Source organism: Nanorana parkeri, unplaced genomic scaffold, assembly GCF_000935625.1.
Source record: "Nanorana parkeri isolate BGI_ZX_2015 unplaced genomic scaffold, ASM93562v1 scaffold505, whole genome shotgun sequence".
In the NCBI taxonomy this organism is placed as follows: domain Eukaryota; kingdom Metazoa; phylum Chordata; class Amphibia; order Anura; family Dicroglossidae; genus Nanorana; species Nanorana parkeri.
The window spans coordinates 816,009-833,164 of NW_017306773.1; the positions used below are offsets into that span (position 1 = coordinate 816,009).

Sequence of the window (17,156 nt, forward strand, 5' to 3'; positions counted from 1 at the left end):
CAGGTCACTATCTGCATGGAGTTTGCATGGTCTCCCATGCTGTGTGGGTTTCCTCTGGGTAATCTGGTTTCCTCCCACACTCCAAAGACATGCTGGAAGGGTAATTGGCTCCTGTCTACATTGGCCCTCATATGTATGCATGTGAGATAGGGACCTATAGATTGTACGCTCCTTGAGGGCAGGGACTGATGTGAATGTGCAACTATGTAAAAGCAAATGTAGACATTTTTGCTGGGTTCAGATCAATTCTGATTTTTATTTTTTTTTGTTTTTTGGATCCGAAATTTGATTCAGTTCGTTATTTGGATTTCAGATCCGTCAGCATTTTTTTTTCGGAACAAAGTCACTTGACCGTGCCTGTAGCGCAAACCCCAACAGCCAAAAAAACCTTCTGATTGGCAAGAGAACAGTCACATGTCTGATTTAGTTTAGTTTAGAATGAAATTCGGATGGATTTTTGTTAAAGGAACATTCGCATTTGTTCGCATTTGGACTCAACCAAATTCGGATGCATCCGTATGTCTGAATTTACATGAATGAAATTAACATGAATTTACATGAAACTAGTGTGTATGTGGGTGTTTGTTCCCTGGTATAATATATCACTTCAGTTTAAAAAAATATAATTACACTAATAAAAATAGTACATATACCATGTTTGCCCCGAAAATAAGACCTAGTACTATTTTTGGGAATTGCTTAAATATAAGACCTACCTTGAAAATAAGACCTAGTTGTGACCATTCCCAGGGCAGGTGGGGGCATAAGGGGGAAACTTGAAGAGCCGCGGGAGAGGCAGGAGAGAATCAGCGGTGCCAAAGAAGCCAGCGCTAGAGGAAGCGAGGCAGCACCGGAGGGAACAGAGCCGCATAAGCCGATGCTTCCTCTATAGCGCTGCCTCCTGTCACAGGCGGAGTGATATCAAATGCACTCCGCCTGTGAGGAATCGATAGTGAAAGTGCGCTTCGCTCATTCTGGCCAGCGATTGGTTAGCAAATTGCTCTTGGAAAGGTACGGCACCCCTGATTGCCCTGATCATCATATTTTTGTACATGTAGACTGTTGTACATGAATAAGTGTGGATTGTTGTACATTAAAAAAAAAATAAGACCTACCCCGAAAATAAGACCTAGTGTGGTTTTTTTTTAGCCCCAAAAAATATAAGACAGTGTCCTTTTTTTGGGGAAACACGGTAGTACATGTAGTCTACATAAGTAGATTGTTAATGACAATACACACATAAAAAAATATAATTAAATAAGTTTCTCTGTAGAATCTAAGGGAAGCTTAGCAAATAAAACATGCCCCATGAACTACGAGCACCCCAGGCCTCTGCCCATTATATTAAAGAAGAACTCCAGGATCTATTAAGATTAACCCTTGCAGTGGGGCTACCCCCCACTGCAAGGGCTAACTGCTTGTTTTGATCGGAGGATGAAAATAAAGAGGATATACTCACCTGACCCTCGGTCCTGTCTGGCTGCTAGACTGGTTCCCGCAGCTTCTCTCCCCCCCCCCCCCCCCGGGGGTCTAAAGACCCGTGATGTCATCACACTAATGCAGGTCCATTAGATGTGAGGACACTGAGGGACATGCCACAGCTGGAGCAGAGTTAAGAGAGGCGAGCGGTCATATTTTTATTTCCGCCCCCTAGACCAAAAGAGCAGTTAACCCTTGCAGTGCGAGGGGAGACCCACTGCAAGGGATCATTTTAATCAATCCTGGAGTTCTTTTTTAAAGAACCAGTAGGTAGTTGTTGGAGGCAGCAGGGCAGCTCTTAAAGGGGTTCTAAACCCTCCGTTTTTTTTGCCTATATCTTCTGCTCGCAAGCAGTAGATATAGGCAAAAAGTTTTAAACATTTTAAAAAACGCTTGAACAGCGATTTACACTTACCCTGTTTTCGTTGCGCGCTCCCGCCCGAGAATCCGAAACTGCTCTGGGGCGGCCGCAAAGCATATTGGGGCGGGCGCATACGCAGTTCGGATTTTCGGCCGGGAGACAAGCAGAGACAAAAGATAAGTCTATGGACGTGTGCACCCGCATGCAGACACCGCTGGATCGGAAGTGCCTGCAAGCAGAGAGGAGTCAGCGCTGGATCGGAGAGCTGGAGGGACAGATGAAAACATCAGGAAAGAAGAAGAAGAAGATCGGATTAAGAAACCTCATTTAAGGTAAGTCCCTACACTAACATTGGGGGCGGGGGAAGGAAACATTTTTTTGACTTTAATGTCACTTTAACTTTCTCAGTGAAGTCAAGGTATGCTTTTTAGAGTTCCTTGGGGTCAGGCGTTCTGGGACTCTTGTACAGATAATGGTGTCTTGTACTCAGGCTATCACTTTAATCACATTGTATGATCAGCCGGTTTATTTGAAATGATCTGGCTTTATAGCTAAACTATTGCCTTTTTCTAATGAACCCCAAAAGAGGGTCTGCTTCATTCTCCAGATCTGCGTCAAGCTTGACCTTCAAATGTACATCACACGCCATTCCTAAACACACAGCTGAAAGTATATTTCAAGTAAAATAACATTAGACTACGTACACTAGTACCATATATCTTGTTTTTATAGCGGTATTATGTAGATTTACGTACGTCTTTGGGCTTCACAAACATGTATGAGAAGAAAGTAGCATATGAGAGCTTTGGTATCTACTTGGCAGGGAGATAAGTGAACGTGTTTCTGTAAGAGATAAGTCATTGTAAACCATCCTCAATGCAAAGTTTTATATCTGTAAACTGCACTGTCTTTGTAGTTAACTATTGTGGGAAAAGAAAAATTGTTCTTGAAGAACATTTATTATATAAGATGTCTTCCTGAAATTTGCTCCCATAGCTCTCATTTTTTCTGTCCCTTCTGGCGGCCTTTCAACAACTAAAAATATGTATATTTTTATGCTATATGCTAACATGGGAATCTTTGATTGCTGTCTGTGTCCTAACCAGGAAAAGTCACCATCTCTATTTGTCCTGGTGAATTTTGTCACAGAGGGGAAATCCAAAACGTTACAATTGTCATTAGAACAGAGGCGAGAGCAGATCTTCTAGTGACAGCTGTCAAAGGTGGAATTTACCTCTTCAAAGAGATTTTTCCCCTACTTTTTCTGGGAGACAAATCTCTCCCAATAGAAACAGACAAGGCTTAAGACCTTGCGAAAACTAGAAATAAGACATTTTGGCTGGATATACATTTTAAAGTGAAACTGTGCTGTCTGCACACAGGGCAATACAACAGGTTCAGTTTACATGAAACATGCAAAGACATAGGGTTCCACCGATACCAGTTCAGATACCAGTGCCGACACTTTGCATTTTCATGAGAACTACCAGTGTTGCAGCTGGGACATAGCTCTGGCGCTCCACCACTGTCCTGAAATCATTAGTCGATATTGTTTTAGAAAAACTGTCACATGACAATAAACAAAAATGTATCAGTACTTCTATCAATGAGTACTTGGGCAAGTATCAGTACTTGTACTTGCAAAAAATTGTATCGGTGCATCCCTTTAAACTGTATATGTTTATAAAAACGTAATCGTACATTAAAACAGCTGCCTCCTAACTTTTGCATTTTTCTCTAGTCTAGTCTTGGAGCTCGAAAAGTATCTGTACTTGTACAGTACAGTACTTGGTATCGGTGCATCCCTAGAAGACATTTACTTTTCACGTTCCCTTCGTTCCATCATCAGTTCGTTCAGCCAATAAAAAGCCCAGTATAAGCTACATGATGCTGATATCTTAGTTTACACAAAGTTTATATGGTAAGAGCGTTATTACACAGAGTGAGTCATATGCTTCTCCATACCCAAAAGACCAGCAGGGCTATTCAAGGCAGCAGGCAGGAGAAGTGAACAATCTGGGACAACATAGCTGCATAGGAAAAATTCTCCAATTCAGCTCACTTTCCAGTTCAGCTATGTTGTCCTAGATTGTTGTCCTAGATTGTTCACTTCTCCTGCCTTCTCCAAACTCTAAACCCTTTTGTGAATTACCCTGTAGGTATTTCCTTCGGCTTCCAGCACTGAACAGATTGGTTGGGGTAGTGAAGAAAAGTGAAGTATATGCTGCTGAAGACAGGGGATTACAAAAAGAACAAACTAGTGCTTTGCCCTAAATAAGCAAAGTACAGGTTGGGTGTAAGTGAAGAGTTATTCCCAATTATCCATCCACTGTAGTCCCCTTGGTACTAAATGGATGTTTTCATTATTATTTGACTTGTATTTTGACACCAGCAAGTAGGGTTTGGTGTGGTTTTTTTTTTAGAAATATTTTTTTTTTAGAAACTTTATTGAAATATCATGAGTGGCATTTCATTAAATACTATTGACACAGCACTGTACATTGGGGTTGTACCACCTTGCACCACGCTGGGGTGAGCAAAAATAACTTCATGCAGTATTTTTTTAGCGCACACCACTGCAACGTGGTACTGTGAGCTGAGCCAGTTTAAAACAAGGCAGATTGCCTTGACTTTTCATTGGGACTGTGCTGGAAAAAGCGGCCAGCACAGTTCCAATGCTTCTGGTGTGAATGAGCCCTAATAATTGTTAGGGAATCAAGAAACCAGACTGAAACTTAAAGTGCAGGTTTAAAATGTAAAAGGAGTTTATTGAAAACAACAATAAACATAAATGACAAAAAACAATGGCGAAAGTCCAGGATGTAGTCAGTGCCAAGCCAGAGGTCAGATGCCAAAGTGGGTAGTCAGCCAAGCCAGGTCAGGGAGCATCGAGAGCAGGATGAATGGAAACAAAGCCGGAGTCAGGAACCAGAAGATCAGTCAGCCAGAGCCAGGGTCATACACTGAGAACAGGAACAAAAAGCAGCACAATTAGTAGATCAGAACAAATGCAAGGGCGGAGACTGAATGCACCAGGTGAGGTTAAATAGTGACCTGGACCTACATCATCACTGTGGGACAAGAATTACCCAGGTGTCTAGCCTGTGCAGCAGCGTGTTAATGTGTGCAGGTTTGGACATAAGAGGGTGCCAGAGAGCAACCACAGTGTCACAAACACTTCAGCCATGCTGCAAGTGACTGCACAAGGAAGGGTAAGGAACCCTGCCAGTAATATGAATCTTCATTTATTAATGATCTTGCAAGGTCTTTTTTTGGTACCATTGACATTAAAAAAAGTCCAAAAACATTTTTCAAAAGAAGTGGGACTCCTTTTGTTAGAGCACTTATGGCGAAGAGCAGTAATCCCATTACAACCTGCTGATCAGTTTTTCAGGCCAAACTGAAAGCAGCTTTTTAGGTCTCTAGAGGACTGTGGTAGCTTTTTATGGTGAGAAACGGCTTTCACACTGGAATATCATTTAATTTTAAGTGAAAGAAAAAACATAGTTTCCATGAAATGTGATGTTGTAAGTGAGATCAAATAACAAATGTTTTTCCAAGTATTTTTTTAACTTATTTGAAAAGTCGTTTGGAAGTCATACATTTTAGAATTTGTTACTTAGACAAAAATAATGGCTAGAATGTCTTTCAGTTTAATTTTGGACAGGAAAACACATGTAGACATTTATAAATATCTTAAGTATCTTTTTATTTTAAATTGGGTAACAATTACCTGAAACTTAACACCTACTGCTTTACATAAAAACAGATCAAAGTGCTTATGATGAAATGGAGATTCATTCTCATGTGTCTGGTTTGGCAAAGTAGAAGAGATCAGTAGAAGAACCAGTTTACCTTGAGGAAGGGGCTCTGCAAGGTCCCAGAATGTTGGTCAGTGATATTGTTTCTTGGGTGTCTTAATAAAAAGCAGATCATTTCCATATAAGAAAAGGTGTGCTAGGGAGAAATCCTTTCTACATAAATGGGTTTGACAAAGTAGTATGAAAAAATGTGAATCATAAAGGCTCCCTTCACAGCTGGTGTGCTATTACGCACATTACCACGTATTGCTACAAGGCAGTCCTCAAATTTTTTGTGGAATTCATGCCGAGAAAGCTTGACTCGTAAATTCATTCAAAAGGAGGTTCAGTAGGGTTGCAGTCAGGACTCAAATTCATCCAAACGAATCAAACTAATTTGTAGGAACATTCACATACTTATGGCTTTCCAATGAATGTAAGGAGCAGCTTGACAAGAAATGAACTTTGTAACCTTATGTTAGATAAAACTATTTTTTACGCTAGTTATGTGAAAAAAGTCAGTTTCATTCAAAAAGATATCAAGGTATCACTTAGATATTCACTAAAGTATACAATCAACTGTGTGCTGTGCTCTCGCGCTCGTTCTTGCTCTCTCCCTTTCCCTCTCTCCTTCTCCCTCCCTCCACATATACGGTTCCTCTATGCACTTATATAGAAATATATGGTTCCTCTTTGCACTTGTATATAAATATACAGTTTCTTTATGCCAGGGGTGGACACATTAACATAGAATTCAGGAGGCAGCTGTCCAATCCAAGAGCTAGCAGGATTTTTTTTTGACAACTAGAGAAAACCTCAAAAGTTAGACGCCAGCTGGAATTTTTAGGCCTCATTCACACACAACGCAAGCAAAATTGTATATTGCGTATATATACACGCGTCTATGCGCATATATATGAGCGTCTATGCACGTATATATGAGCGTATATGCGTGCACTATATGCAATCCCAGAATGCACCATTCGTAATGGAATTTTTAATGTGCTGTACGCATGTATACGCGCGTAAACAAGCAGAAATACGCTGCCTGGACGCATCTGTGTTCCATCCTGTTTTGCGTATATATACGATACGCAAATATACGGCTCCATACGCGGCTGTGTGTATGGAGCCATTTATTTGCATATGTTGCATATGGTACAATATGCACGTACACGCGTATACGCGCGGCATTGTGAATGAGGCCCAAAGGCGCATTGGCGACCTGGCTCCTGGAATTTTCCAGCCCTGCTCTATGCACTTATATATAAATATACAGTTTGTCTGCACTTATAAGTACTAATGCGGTATAAAATCTGTCAGTGGGAAAAGTATTATAGCATTGGGATGGAATGTGCCGTGTTTTCACTTGGGAATATTGGAACATTTATGTATCAATCTTCAGAAACATTATACTGTTGTAAACATGGAAGAGATGATTTCCACAGTGAACCATACAGACATTTCAGCTTTGATAGTATTTCCTGAACATTAAAAACAGTACCGTAAAATCTACTACATTTTTAACCAAACTCTAGCAGTTTGACTGATGGACATCCCAAATGACCAGACTCTGCACAGTCATTGAACTGTGTGATCAATACTGAGCGTGGCAGTCATTTTTGAAATTAGAAGTTTATTATATTTTCAGTAAAAATATATTTTGAGTTATTATTCAAGTGTTTACCTTAAAGTAATATTTGATACGCCTTTCATATTTTTGCTTGCTATATACAGTATATAGTATTGTGTTTTAGTTTTAAATGTGGAGAATAAGCCTCTTCAATTATCTCCATGCCAGACAACTGTTAATGTGTCCCCAACACCAAAAAAGTCAGACTTTAGAGGTACCAGCATACAGCAGAATTAGAAAAATCATATTTATTTCAGAATGTTACCTAAAACAGTTTTCTATAAAAGATTTTAATAAAAGGTTGTGATGAAATATATTATGCAAAATTTACTGAAAAACCCAATTTACAGTATGTATTGCTTCATGGAAGATTTTGTTCAGCAGTTCATCCTGTTATGATGCGTTTCAGCTCGTTGATTTTTATCCCTTCTAGTACTGGATTGTATGTGCTTACTAAAGATACACGGCTATTGATGTTTTTTTCTTTGTATTATTATAGAGGATTTTCTTTTTGGATTTTCAAGGCAGCGTTTATGCTTGTATTGATTGTTTTTTTTTTTGCTGTAACCTTTCTTATGAAAGGATTCTGCTAGAGCAGGGGTGCCCACAATTTTTTGTCTTGATCTACTTTTCAAATGATGAGATCAATGAGATCTAGAAACAAAAAAACCCCACTTGTTTAAAAAAAAAAACAAGCGCATTAAAATCGTTACTGGGACTACTGCATCTATCTCCTGTCTCTCTCCCCTAGCTATCTCCTGGCTGTCTCTCCTTGCTAATCCTCCTGGCTGTATCTCCTCTCTCTATCTCTTTTTCTCCTGACTGTCTCTCCTTGCTCTCTCTCTGTCTCTCCTGTGTCTCATTTGACTGTCTCTCCTCTCTCTCCTCTTACTGTCTCTTCTCTCTCTCCTGGCTGTGTCTTCCTCTCTCTCTCCTCTGACTCTCAGAGGAGAGAGAGAGCAGCTTCCCAGCTCATCTCTCATGTGCGCTGTCCTGTCCTCCTGCGGTGCTGGTGTGTCCGAATGAGTCCGACATTGCAGACTAGGAGGGGTGTCCCGCCCCACACTGGTGACAGTGTAGCCCAATGTGTCCGACGCTGCAGACAGAGAGAGGAGTCCAGCCCCTTCCCGTCTCCAGTGTCTGACACATTCAGCTGCACTAGCACCGTTGGAGGGAGCTTAGGACAATGATCCGATCGCGATCTACCAGTGTTTGCTTTGCAATCGACTGGTAGATCACGATCGACCTAATGGGCACCCATGTGCTAGAAGTTTATTTCTGTCTACTGGGTCAGAGCATATGCAGTGGCCGATCTAGTGGGCCTGCTGTGTACGATGGCTTTTTTGTGTGTTGTGGGTGGAAGCTAAAACTGTGGAGATAGTTGCATTGGTCAATGGGTTTCCTGTATATTTTGTCATCCCTAATGAATACTGTTGAAGGGGTTTATCAAGACTGAAGCAGACAGAATCTGTTTGTTCAGTTAAGATTTGAAAACAAAAGAGAGAAGCCGATTGGTTGCCATACGCAGCTGCTCCAGATTTTGTCTGCTCCAGTTTTGATCAATTCCCCCAAGTGTGTATATTTTTTCATCCTTGATGGATACTGTGGTGTCTAGGAAGTTCACATATGTGCTTGAATAATCCATTTTTAGTTTTTCTAAAGGTTGAAATGTATTAGGCAATGAGGGAATTTTTTTAAAGATCCCCTTTTTTTCATATGATATATATTGAAATATTGTCTATATAGCGATATATGTGGATTTTGTTGTTTGCTGTTAAGGAATTTGTCCTCCAGGTTTGCTTTAAATAAGTTAGCATATTGTGGTGCCATCATTACAGTACCTATACACTGAAGATAAATGTCATTAGCTAAAATGAAATATTTGTGTGGTGGAATGAATTTAATGAGCTGTGCAACATTCTTATCACTGTATTTGTGGTTAGGTGAGGATGATAAGAATCTGTAACATGCAGCAATCCCATCATTGTGAGGGATGTTGCTATACAGAAATAGAAACTATAGAGATACAGTCGATACATAGTTACTAAAAGTGCATTTGGTGGTAATTGCTATATACTGCGGAGCTTGTTCAGGAAATCAGTTGCATCTCTAATGGCTTTAGCACATTTTCTGCAAGGCTTGAGATTTGTTCAGTGAGTACATTTCTCCGTTATGATGGGTCTGTATCAATTCCCTGGCTTGTGGAGCTTTGGCAGCATATAAAAGTTCCTGATTTCTGGACTTGCACTTGTTTGCTTTGAATGTCAGCAGGTTGGTAGTATTTTAATGAGACCCTTTAGTTGTTGAGTAAAATCATAGGTGGGATTATAATACAGTATTTTATGGTAAGTATTATATGCAAGTTGCCTCTTGCACTCATGTTTACATTTGTTTGTGTCCATTACAACTACTGCACCCCCTCCTTTATAGCCTTTTGCTTCAGTGGTGGAAGATTGTATAAAATGGTCCTTTGCTGGGTAGAATCTGTCCAAAGCTGTTAATTTATGTGTCCCGTTTGGGGTTATATAGGGGATCCCACTGCACTCCTGACCGAGAATGCCCCAACTTCCAAGGGGGGGCTGAAATGACATTGGATGGCGGCGCTGGATCAGATAAACAGAGCAGTAAGTAACCAGCACTCCAATGGTTCTCCAAGCAAAGTTCTTTACATTCCATGTGTAAAGTTACCTCACCAAATGTAGCATCATTTCGGAACGCATCCAGTTCCATTTGGGGTTACGGCCTGTTGGAGGTGTGAAGTTGCTGTTTGATTTTGTTTCTGTGGAACTATTCCTTAAGTCCTGAAGAAATCCTCCAGTTGTATAACTGTATATGATCCAGCTTGGTAGTTGGGCAGAATTTAAGGCCTTTGGAGAGGACTGATATTTCCATTTCTGAAAGTTTCTGATACGACAAATTGATGATTCCCAGGTTCTCTGTTTATATCCACAATTTCAGTAAAGTCAACATGTTCATATGGGATACTGGCTTGGCATTCAGGTCACTGATAGTAGGAAATGTAGGTGTTGTGCTGGTTTTATGTTCTTGGAGTTGTATCCAAAGAGCATTTTCTTTGTATAGTCTCTGAAATTAAAAAGTGTCGCACAGAAAAAGAACCTTCATTATTACTGGATCATACAGCTGCCCCTCCAGTGATGTGGCATTCAATGCAGCAAGTGGAGCCATGGATGTTACAGGTGAAACTCGAATAATTAGAATATCGTGCAAATTTAATTGCAGTAAGTGCTGCAAAAGAGGCCCAAACCAAGTACTGAGTACATATGCATGCTTGTACTTTTCAGAGGTCCGATATTGTTCTATGTACAATCCTTGTTTTATTGATTGCATGTAATAATCTACTTTTTTGAGGTTGTGGATTTGGGGTTCTTGGGGTTTTCATGAGCTGTAAGCCATAATCATCACAATTATGACAAATCACGGCTTGAACTATCTTGCTTTGCATGTAATGAGTCTATCTCATATATTAGTTTCACCTTTTAAGTTACATTAGTGAAATAAATGAACTTTGCACGATGTTCTAATTATTCGAGTTTCACCTGTATATTGGTAAGACAGGACAGAAATTACAAAAGAGTGAATCTACAGTACATGGACACATCATACATGGAAGATGATTACTACACACCTGTAGGACATATTTTGTCACAACCAGATCACTTTATGGAAAACATGAATATTTTGGTTCTTAAATGGAACTTTAAAAATACTCAGGAAATGAAAATCTTTGAACTGCTAATGATAACTCTGAGAGGAAACCAAAATAAATGTGGACCTCGGCTTTATAAATCACTCTTGAATATTTTTGTGACCATTCTCACCTCTATGACTCTAGACCAGTGGTTCTCAACTCGTGGGTCGCGACCCAAAAGTGGGTCGCGACACCCTCTGCAGTGGGTCGCGTCGTCAATTCCAAATCATATGATCACTACGTCAGCTATGATATAGTGATCACAAGCAAACTGAAGGTCTCTACTGAAAATATAAAAGCCTTTAATCCAGAGATGAACTCTGCCACCTAGCACCTGTAGTGCCATCAGGTGTATAATTATTCAGCATTAAAAACAATAATAAATCAATAAAAAAAAAATAGAAAAAAGCAAAGGAAATTTTTTTGTCAAAGTATAATAATAAAAAAAAAGAGCAGAGACTTATTAAAACAGTGAACCAAGGGACAGCTGATGCCTTTAATCTCAGGTGGTTTTACTGGATGGAATTTGTGTCTTCTCCGGAGTACCTCTCCTGTCTTTGTACTTGACTTTTTTGTTCTGACCGTGTTACCCTGATCGACCTTTGGAGAAGGGTGAGTGTCGGAATTATTCCTCACTTTTTAACACTTTCCCTTTTCTTAAGTAGTTCACTCTTTGTTCAAGGTTTTTTTTATCGTTTTCTATATCTGTTGCTTATGTTCCTCTTTTTATGTTTTATGTTTTTCCCTTTTCCCGAAATGTTATAAAGATGAATGTAGTTATCAATCTCTTGTTTTCTTATCTGTTTTTTCAAGTTTTTGGAATAAAATTAAAGGTCCCCAGAGGGACAAGGGTAAGGATTTTCACTGTATGTGCCTGACCCATATGTGTCTTTGATTCGGAAACTATTTGGACAAGACTGTCATTTTTTATATGTAAGGTTTATTTTTCTTTGATTATAATGTTCTTGTACCGCCTGTACCCATCCACTGTTATAACTCATCCAACCAATAGCTTGACAGTTTGCTCTGAAGTTAAAGTTTTTATAGTTTTAGTTTTGGGTAAAGGTTGGAAAGACCAGGACCTGCCTCGGGCTTTTATTACTGTGAGGGGAATCTCCTAAAATGATCCATAGACAGCAATATAGACCTGACCGAAGATATAGCCCTTCTATACTCTATCCAAAGCGCAAAATAAAGTTTGGGCTGTAATTGCCCAAACCATAAACTCCTCTATATACCAAAGTATTCTAGCGTCAAATGTGAGGCCATCTGGCAGACAGCCAAAGCTTGGCCAAAATCGCAGCAGGACAATGATTTCAAGCACACCAGCAAATCTCTAACTGGATGGCTTAAAAAGAAAAGAATCAAGGTGTTGCAATGGCCCAGTCAAAGTTCAGACCTCATCCCAATTGAAATGCTGTGGCGGGCCTTTAAGAGAGTTGTGCATAAAGAAATGCCAACAAACCTCAATGAACTGAAGAGTGGACCAAAATTCCTCCAAAATGATGTGAGAGACTGATAACGTTATACAGAAAATGATTACATCGAGTTATTGCTGCTAAAGGTTCTGTGAGCTATTGAATCATAAGGTGTACTTAGAATATAGCCCTTCTATACTCTATCCAAAGCGCAAAATAAAGTTTGGGCTGTAATTGCCCAAACCATAAACTCCTCTATATACCAAAGTATTCTAGCGTCAAATGTGAGGCCATCTGGCAGACAGCCAAAGCTTGGCCAAAATCGCAGCAGGACAATGATTTCAAGCACACCAGCAAATCTCTAACTGGATGGCTTAAAAAGAAAAGAATCAAGGTGTTGCAATGGCCCAGTCAAAGTTCAGACCTCATCCCAATTGAAATGCTGTGGCGGGCCTTTAAGAGAGTTGTGCATAAAGAAATGCCAACAAACCTCAATGAACTGAAGAGTGGACCAAAATTCCTCCAAAATGATGTGAGAGACTGATAACGTTATACAGAAAATGATTACATCGAGTTATTGCTGCTAAAGGTTCTGTGAGCTATTGAATCATAAGGTGTACTTAGTTTTTCACACGTGGCTTCTCCATTTTATCTGTGTTTGTAAAATAAATAATGACATGGTGTAATATGTCATGTGTTGTTGTATTTACCAAATTCTAAGGCCTGCTAAGGACCAGATGATTTTTATCATGTCCTGATACTTAAAACCATCAAATTCAAAGTGGGTGTACATTTTATAATATGTATATATATGTGTATATATATATATATATATATATATATATATGGACAGTATTATTGTCTTTTAAATTAGATGTCACAGCTCTTTGTATACTGATTGTCATCTACAAAACTGCTTTCCTAAAAGTCTTTTTTTTTCTCATGCGAACCAAAGAGCATGAAGTCATGGGCCTCTTATGTCTGGTCCCCGGCGCTGCTTTCCTTGTCTCCTTCCTCCCGTAAATTGCCAGACATGTCAAACCAGAGACATGGCTGCAGCATATTGCTAATTATTTATTATTTATGCGTTATTTATGACTATAGCTGCTCGCATATGTCATGTAGTTTAATATTTCCTGTTTTCAGGTACTGGGAGGCTGTAAAGAAATGGGATGAAGGGATACAGTTAACACCAGAGGATGCCACATTATATGAGATGAAATCACAGGTAAGACTTTGCAAAATGTCATTGATGTTAAAGTGTTACTGTGGGCCAAATAAAATGGTATATAAGCTGCAGTCTGTCACTAGCATTAACACAGCAGTTTTAGTTTTCTCTCCCGTCCATTGAGGGACACAGAAATTCTGAAACCTTTGGTTTATGCGCCACCTACAGGAGGATTGGACACTGACAAAATAAGAAAAACTGTGGCCCAGTCCTGGGTATAACCCCTCCTGCTACCAGCATACCTCAGTTTTTTGCTAGTGTGGTAGAAGGAAGGATGTCAGCGCCGCTGATTCAAGACTTAACCTGTATTTTTTTTAGAACTTTTTCCTCTTTAATCAAGAATCTTCACCTTTTAGCTGCAGTTAGTCTTCCCACCTTCTTTGCAGCTATTCGATGCAGTTTTCCTCAGCGTTGGCTTTCTAACTTTCACTGTGACCAAACCCAGCTGGATTGGACATTGTATGGTGAGCCTGGAAATGTTCCTTGGGCGCTAGGTTCCAATTGAGCGCTTTCCAGACTGGTTCTCATTATGTTGGCTGCAAAGTGCTTTCTAGGTCTAGAATCTGGCATTGCCGTGTGCTTGCCCTGTCTGTGAACACTGACTCTCATTTGGTCATTGCTGGGTGCCAAGTGTATACTCCACCATGGAAGGAGTTAGTGCCGATTCCATTCTTCTGGGAAAAGTGTGTGTGCTCTGTACTCTCCTACCTTCCAAGGAGGCATCTTCCCACTGCTGCTTCTGCTGTAAGAGCCATGGGGAACTTCAATCTCTGATCTATTCCTACTGCTTGTCTTCAGTGAGCTGGTGTTGGGTCAGCTTGTATGTTGCTTAGTGCAGCTGCAAAACATCTGATTCTAGACATGGGGGACAGATCGCGCTGTACCAGGTACCTCTAGCAAACTGTCCAGTCAGCTGCAGCTAACAGCATTGTACCAGCCAGTGACACTGAGATTGGGGATGCTAAACTACTAGTTCCCCATCAGGTCCGATATGCTACTGATTGACAGCACGCACTGGGCGGATTCTATAGCCAATAGCCAGCCTGCAATCGGCTATGGACTCCGCCCACTGCCAGCTAGCAATTAGAAGCAGAGCAGACCTGATGTGGGACTAGTACCTCAGCATCTCCAGCAGGCTCCATCCACCCGCAGCATAAGTCCTTCCGCTCTAGGAAAGTATAAAACAATGTAAAATAAAAAAATTTTAAAGCAACAGTACACAAATAATGATCAAATACACAAAAAAACAGAAGTACAAATAAAGCAAACTAAACAGCAAATACAGCCCCCCAAATACCCACCCACTAAATAAAGAAAAATAAGATTAGATTGTTTTCAGGCAAATTGTTTGTACTTTGGGATAATTTTGCCGACATCACTCCACTCATATCTAGTCACTAACAGATACTTTTAAATGGTAATGTTTCACAAGGTCAGCTGCATTAGAGAGATTTCCCTGCTCAAGTTCCAGATCTCTCCTGCTGAACACTGTAATGTGTAAAAAATGTATTGTAGAATAAGTGAATAAATGGACACCTGCTGGCTAAGCAGACATGTAGGATTCAGAGTACTGAATTGAGTAAGGTAACAATAAAAGTGGTTACATTAGGTTTTTTTTAGAAGCATTACTCATGAAGATCAAAAAATATTGCAGTTAGATAAAGTTGGTTTTCTCGTTCTGTTCCAGAAGATGGTGCTTTAGGCCCCTATTTACCTTTTCCAGACTTTCAGTTTACTTGTTTTTTTAACATAATGTACAAGGTTTTCTCATTTTATACAAAAATATTGAAATAAGAAAAAAGAAGGCAGTCAAAGGCAATGCAAACCATGTCACAGAAACCAGTAGAGTACATTGATATCACCTTGAGACATGGGAGGGCCTGATGTTACAAACACTAACCATCAAACCTATGTTACTGAGTCAGTTTGCTTCTTTGAAGTAGAGCATGTTTACAGACCCCAATAGCAAAAAATTACACACAGTGATTCATCCGCAGATGGCTGTCTAGAGTTCAGTCAGAGGGAATACAATTTCAAATCAATACAGTGAGGAGAAAAAAAGACTTTGCAAACATCCTAATAATACTATAACTATTAACAAAAATGTATCTTATTTGTGTATCACTCAGCTGTAGATCCCCAAATCATCTCTGAATTGGTGCTGACACTGTCCTTCCTTCTGGAGGGTGGCTACTTTTTTCCCCATGGCCCCTGTGTGGGTTGTAAAGTAGCCAGCGCTCCAAGCTCACTCCTGTGATGGACTACAAACTCAGGTTTAGTTTACTAATTGGTATTGAGATTGTAGTCCATCACTGGAGCGATCTTGGAGTGGTGGCTACTTCACAACATACACAGGGACCATGGGGAACAAAGGTAGCCACCCTCCAGAAGGAAGGGCTGTGTCAGCACCAATTCAGAGATTATTTGAGGATCTAGACCTGAGTGATACACAAATAGGATAGTTAAGGTACTCGTTTGCATTTTTAAGATTTAACTCCTGAGTTTAGTATCACTTGAACCCAAGACACAACTCGGCAACTGAGCTACCATGCCAGGTGCAAGGGATTATTACAATAAATTAACCTAAAGCTGAACTTTTGGCAGATATAAAAGACACAAATTCATTCAGCTCTGTATCAATTAGCACATCATGTTTAAATGCATCCAGTGTAAGTACCTGAATTTGACCTGGTAATAGCTACATGCAATCCCCGTACAGCATGGATGAAGTGTAAGAGTGAGAAGCAGTAAGGAGCCATGTCCACCAGGGGGCCAGGACGGCCTGGAATCTGAGAAAGTTGGTTGAATGATGCTGGCCATCTGACTGAGGACATTTAGTAACAGAAAACAGCACCGTGGGGAAACATTTCTCGATAGAATGTGAATATTGCGAAAAAAGTTAGTTTTGTTATTTTATCTTTTGATGGGATATTTATTTTTTATCTTTTCATGTCTACTGGAGTTCAGCATTAAAGTGACACTGGCACCTTGCCCATTTAGAGCATAGTGCTGGGGTCTTTTCAAGGGGGCTTTCCCCCAACACACTGATACTTACCTTGCCAGCTCACCCATGCTCCTGTGGTTGCTATTTGGGGAGCGACGTCACCGCTCTCCCCAGTGTCTGACACCAGCCGACACTGGGGATTTTAGGGGGAACAATGGGTCAGTGCGGCCCCGTTGCCAAGATGCTGTCATTTTGTTCTAAATGGGCAAATTGACAGTGCTGTGATAAAGCATTATGGCGCATCTCTTTTCCTATGATATGGAATTGGAAGCAATAGATTATGGTAAGGCCTATCAGTATTTAATTGAGTTTTATAGCTCAAAACAATGTCTGAAAGTCCCTTGCAAAGCTCTTTTGTCTCAGAGTCATTGTGTAGAGACAGCTCTGACCAGGGGCGGACCTGCCGCCGGTGCGGCAGCCGCGGGGCCTGAGTCTAAAGGGGGGCCAAAGTATCCATTGTAACACAGCCCCGGCGCAGAGATGAGGCCCCGCTGGCTTCCGGATACCAATGTGATTATCACACA

General features: G+C 40.4%; 1 protein-coding gene across 1 annotated transcript in view; it reads left to right on the top strand.

Moving 5' to 3' along the window:
- Window positions 1-17,156, top strand: part of TTC33 (tetratricopeptide repeat domain 33) — a 231,383-nt gene that overhangs the window by 126,526 nt on the left and 87,701 nt on the right. Inside the window, exon 3 of the mRNA XM_018561180.1 lies at window positions 13,547-13,628. Within this exon, the coding sequence (XP_018416682.1) occupies window positions 13,547-13,628 (82 nt within the window). The remainder of the gene's footprint in view (window positions 1-13,546; window positions 13,629-17,156) is intronic.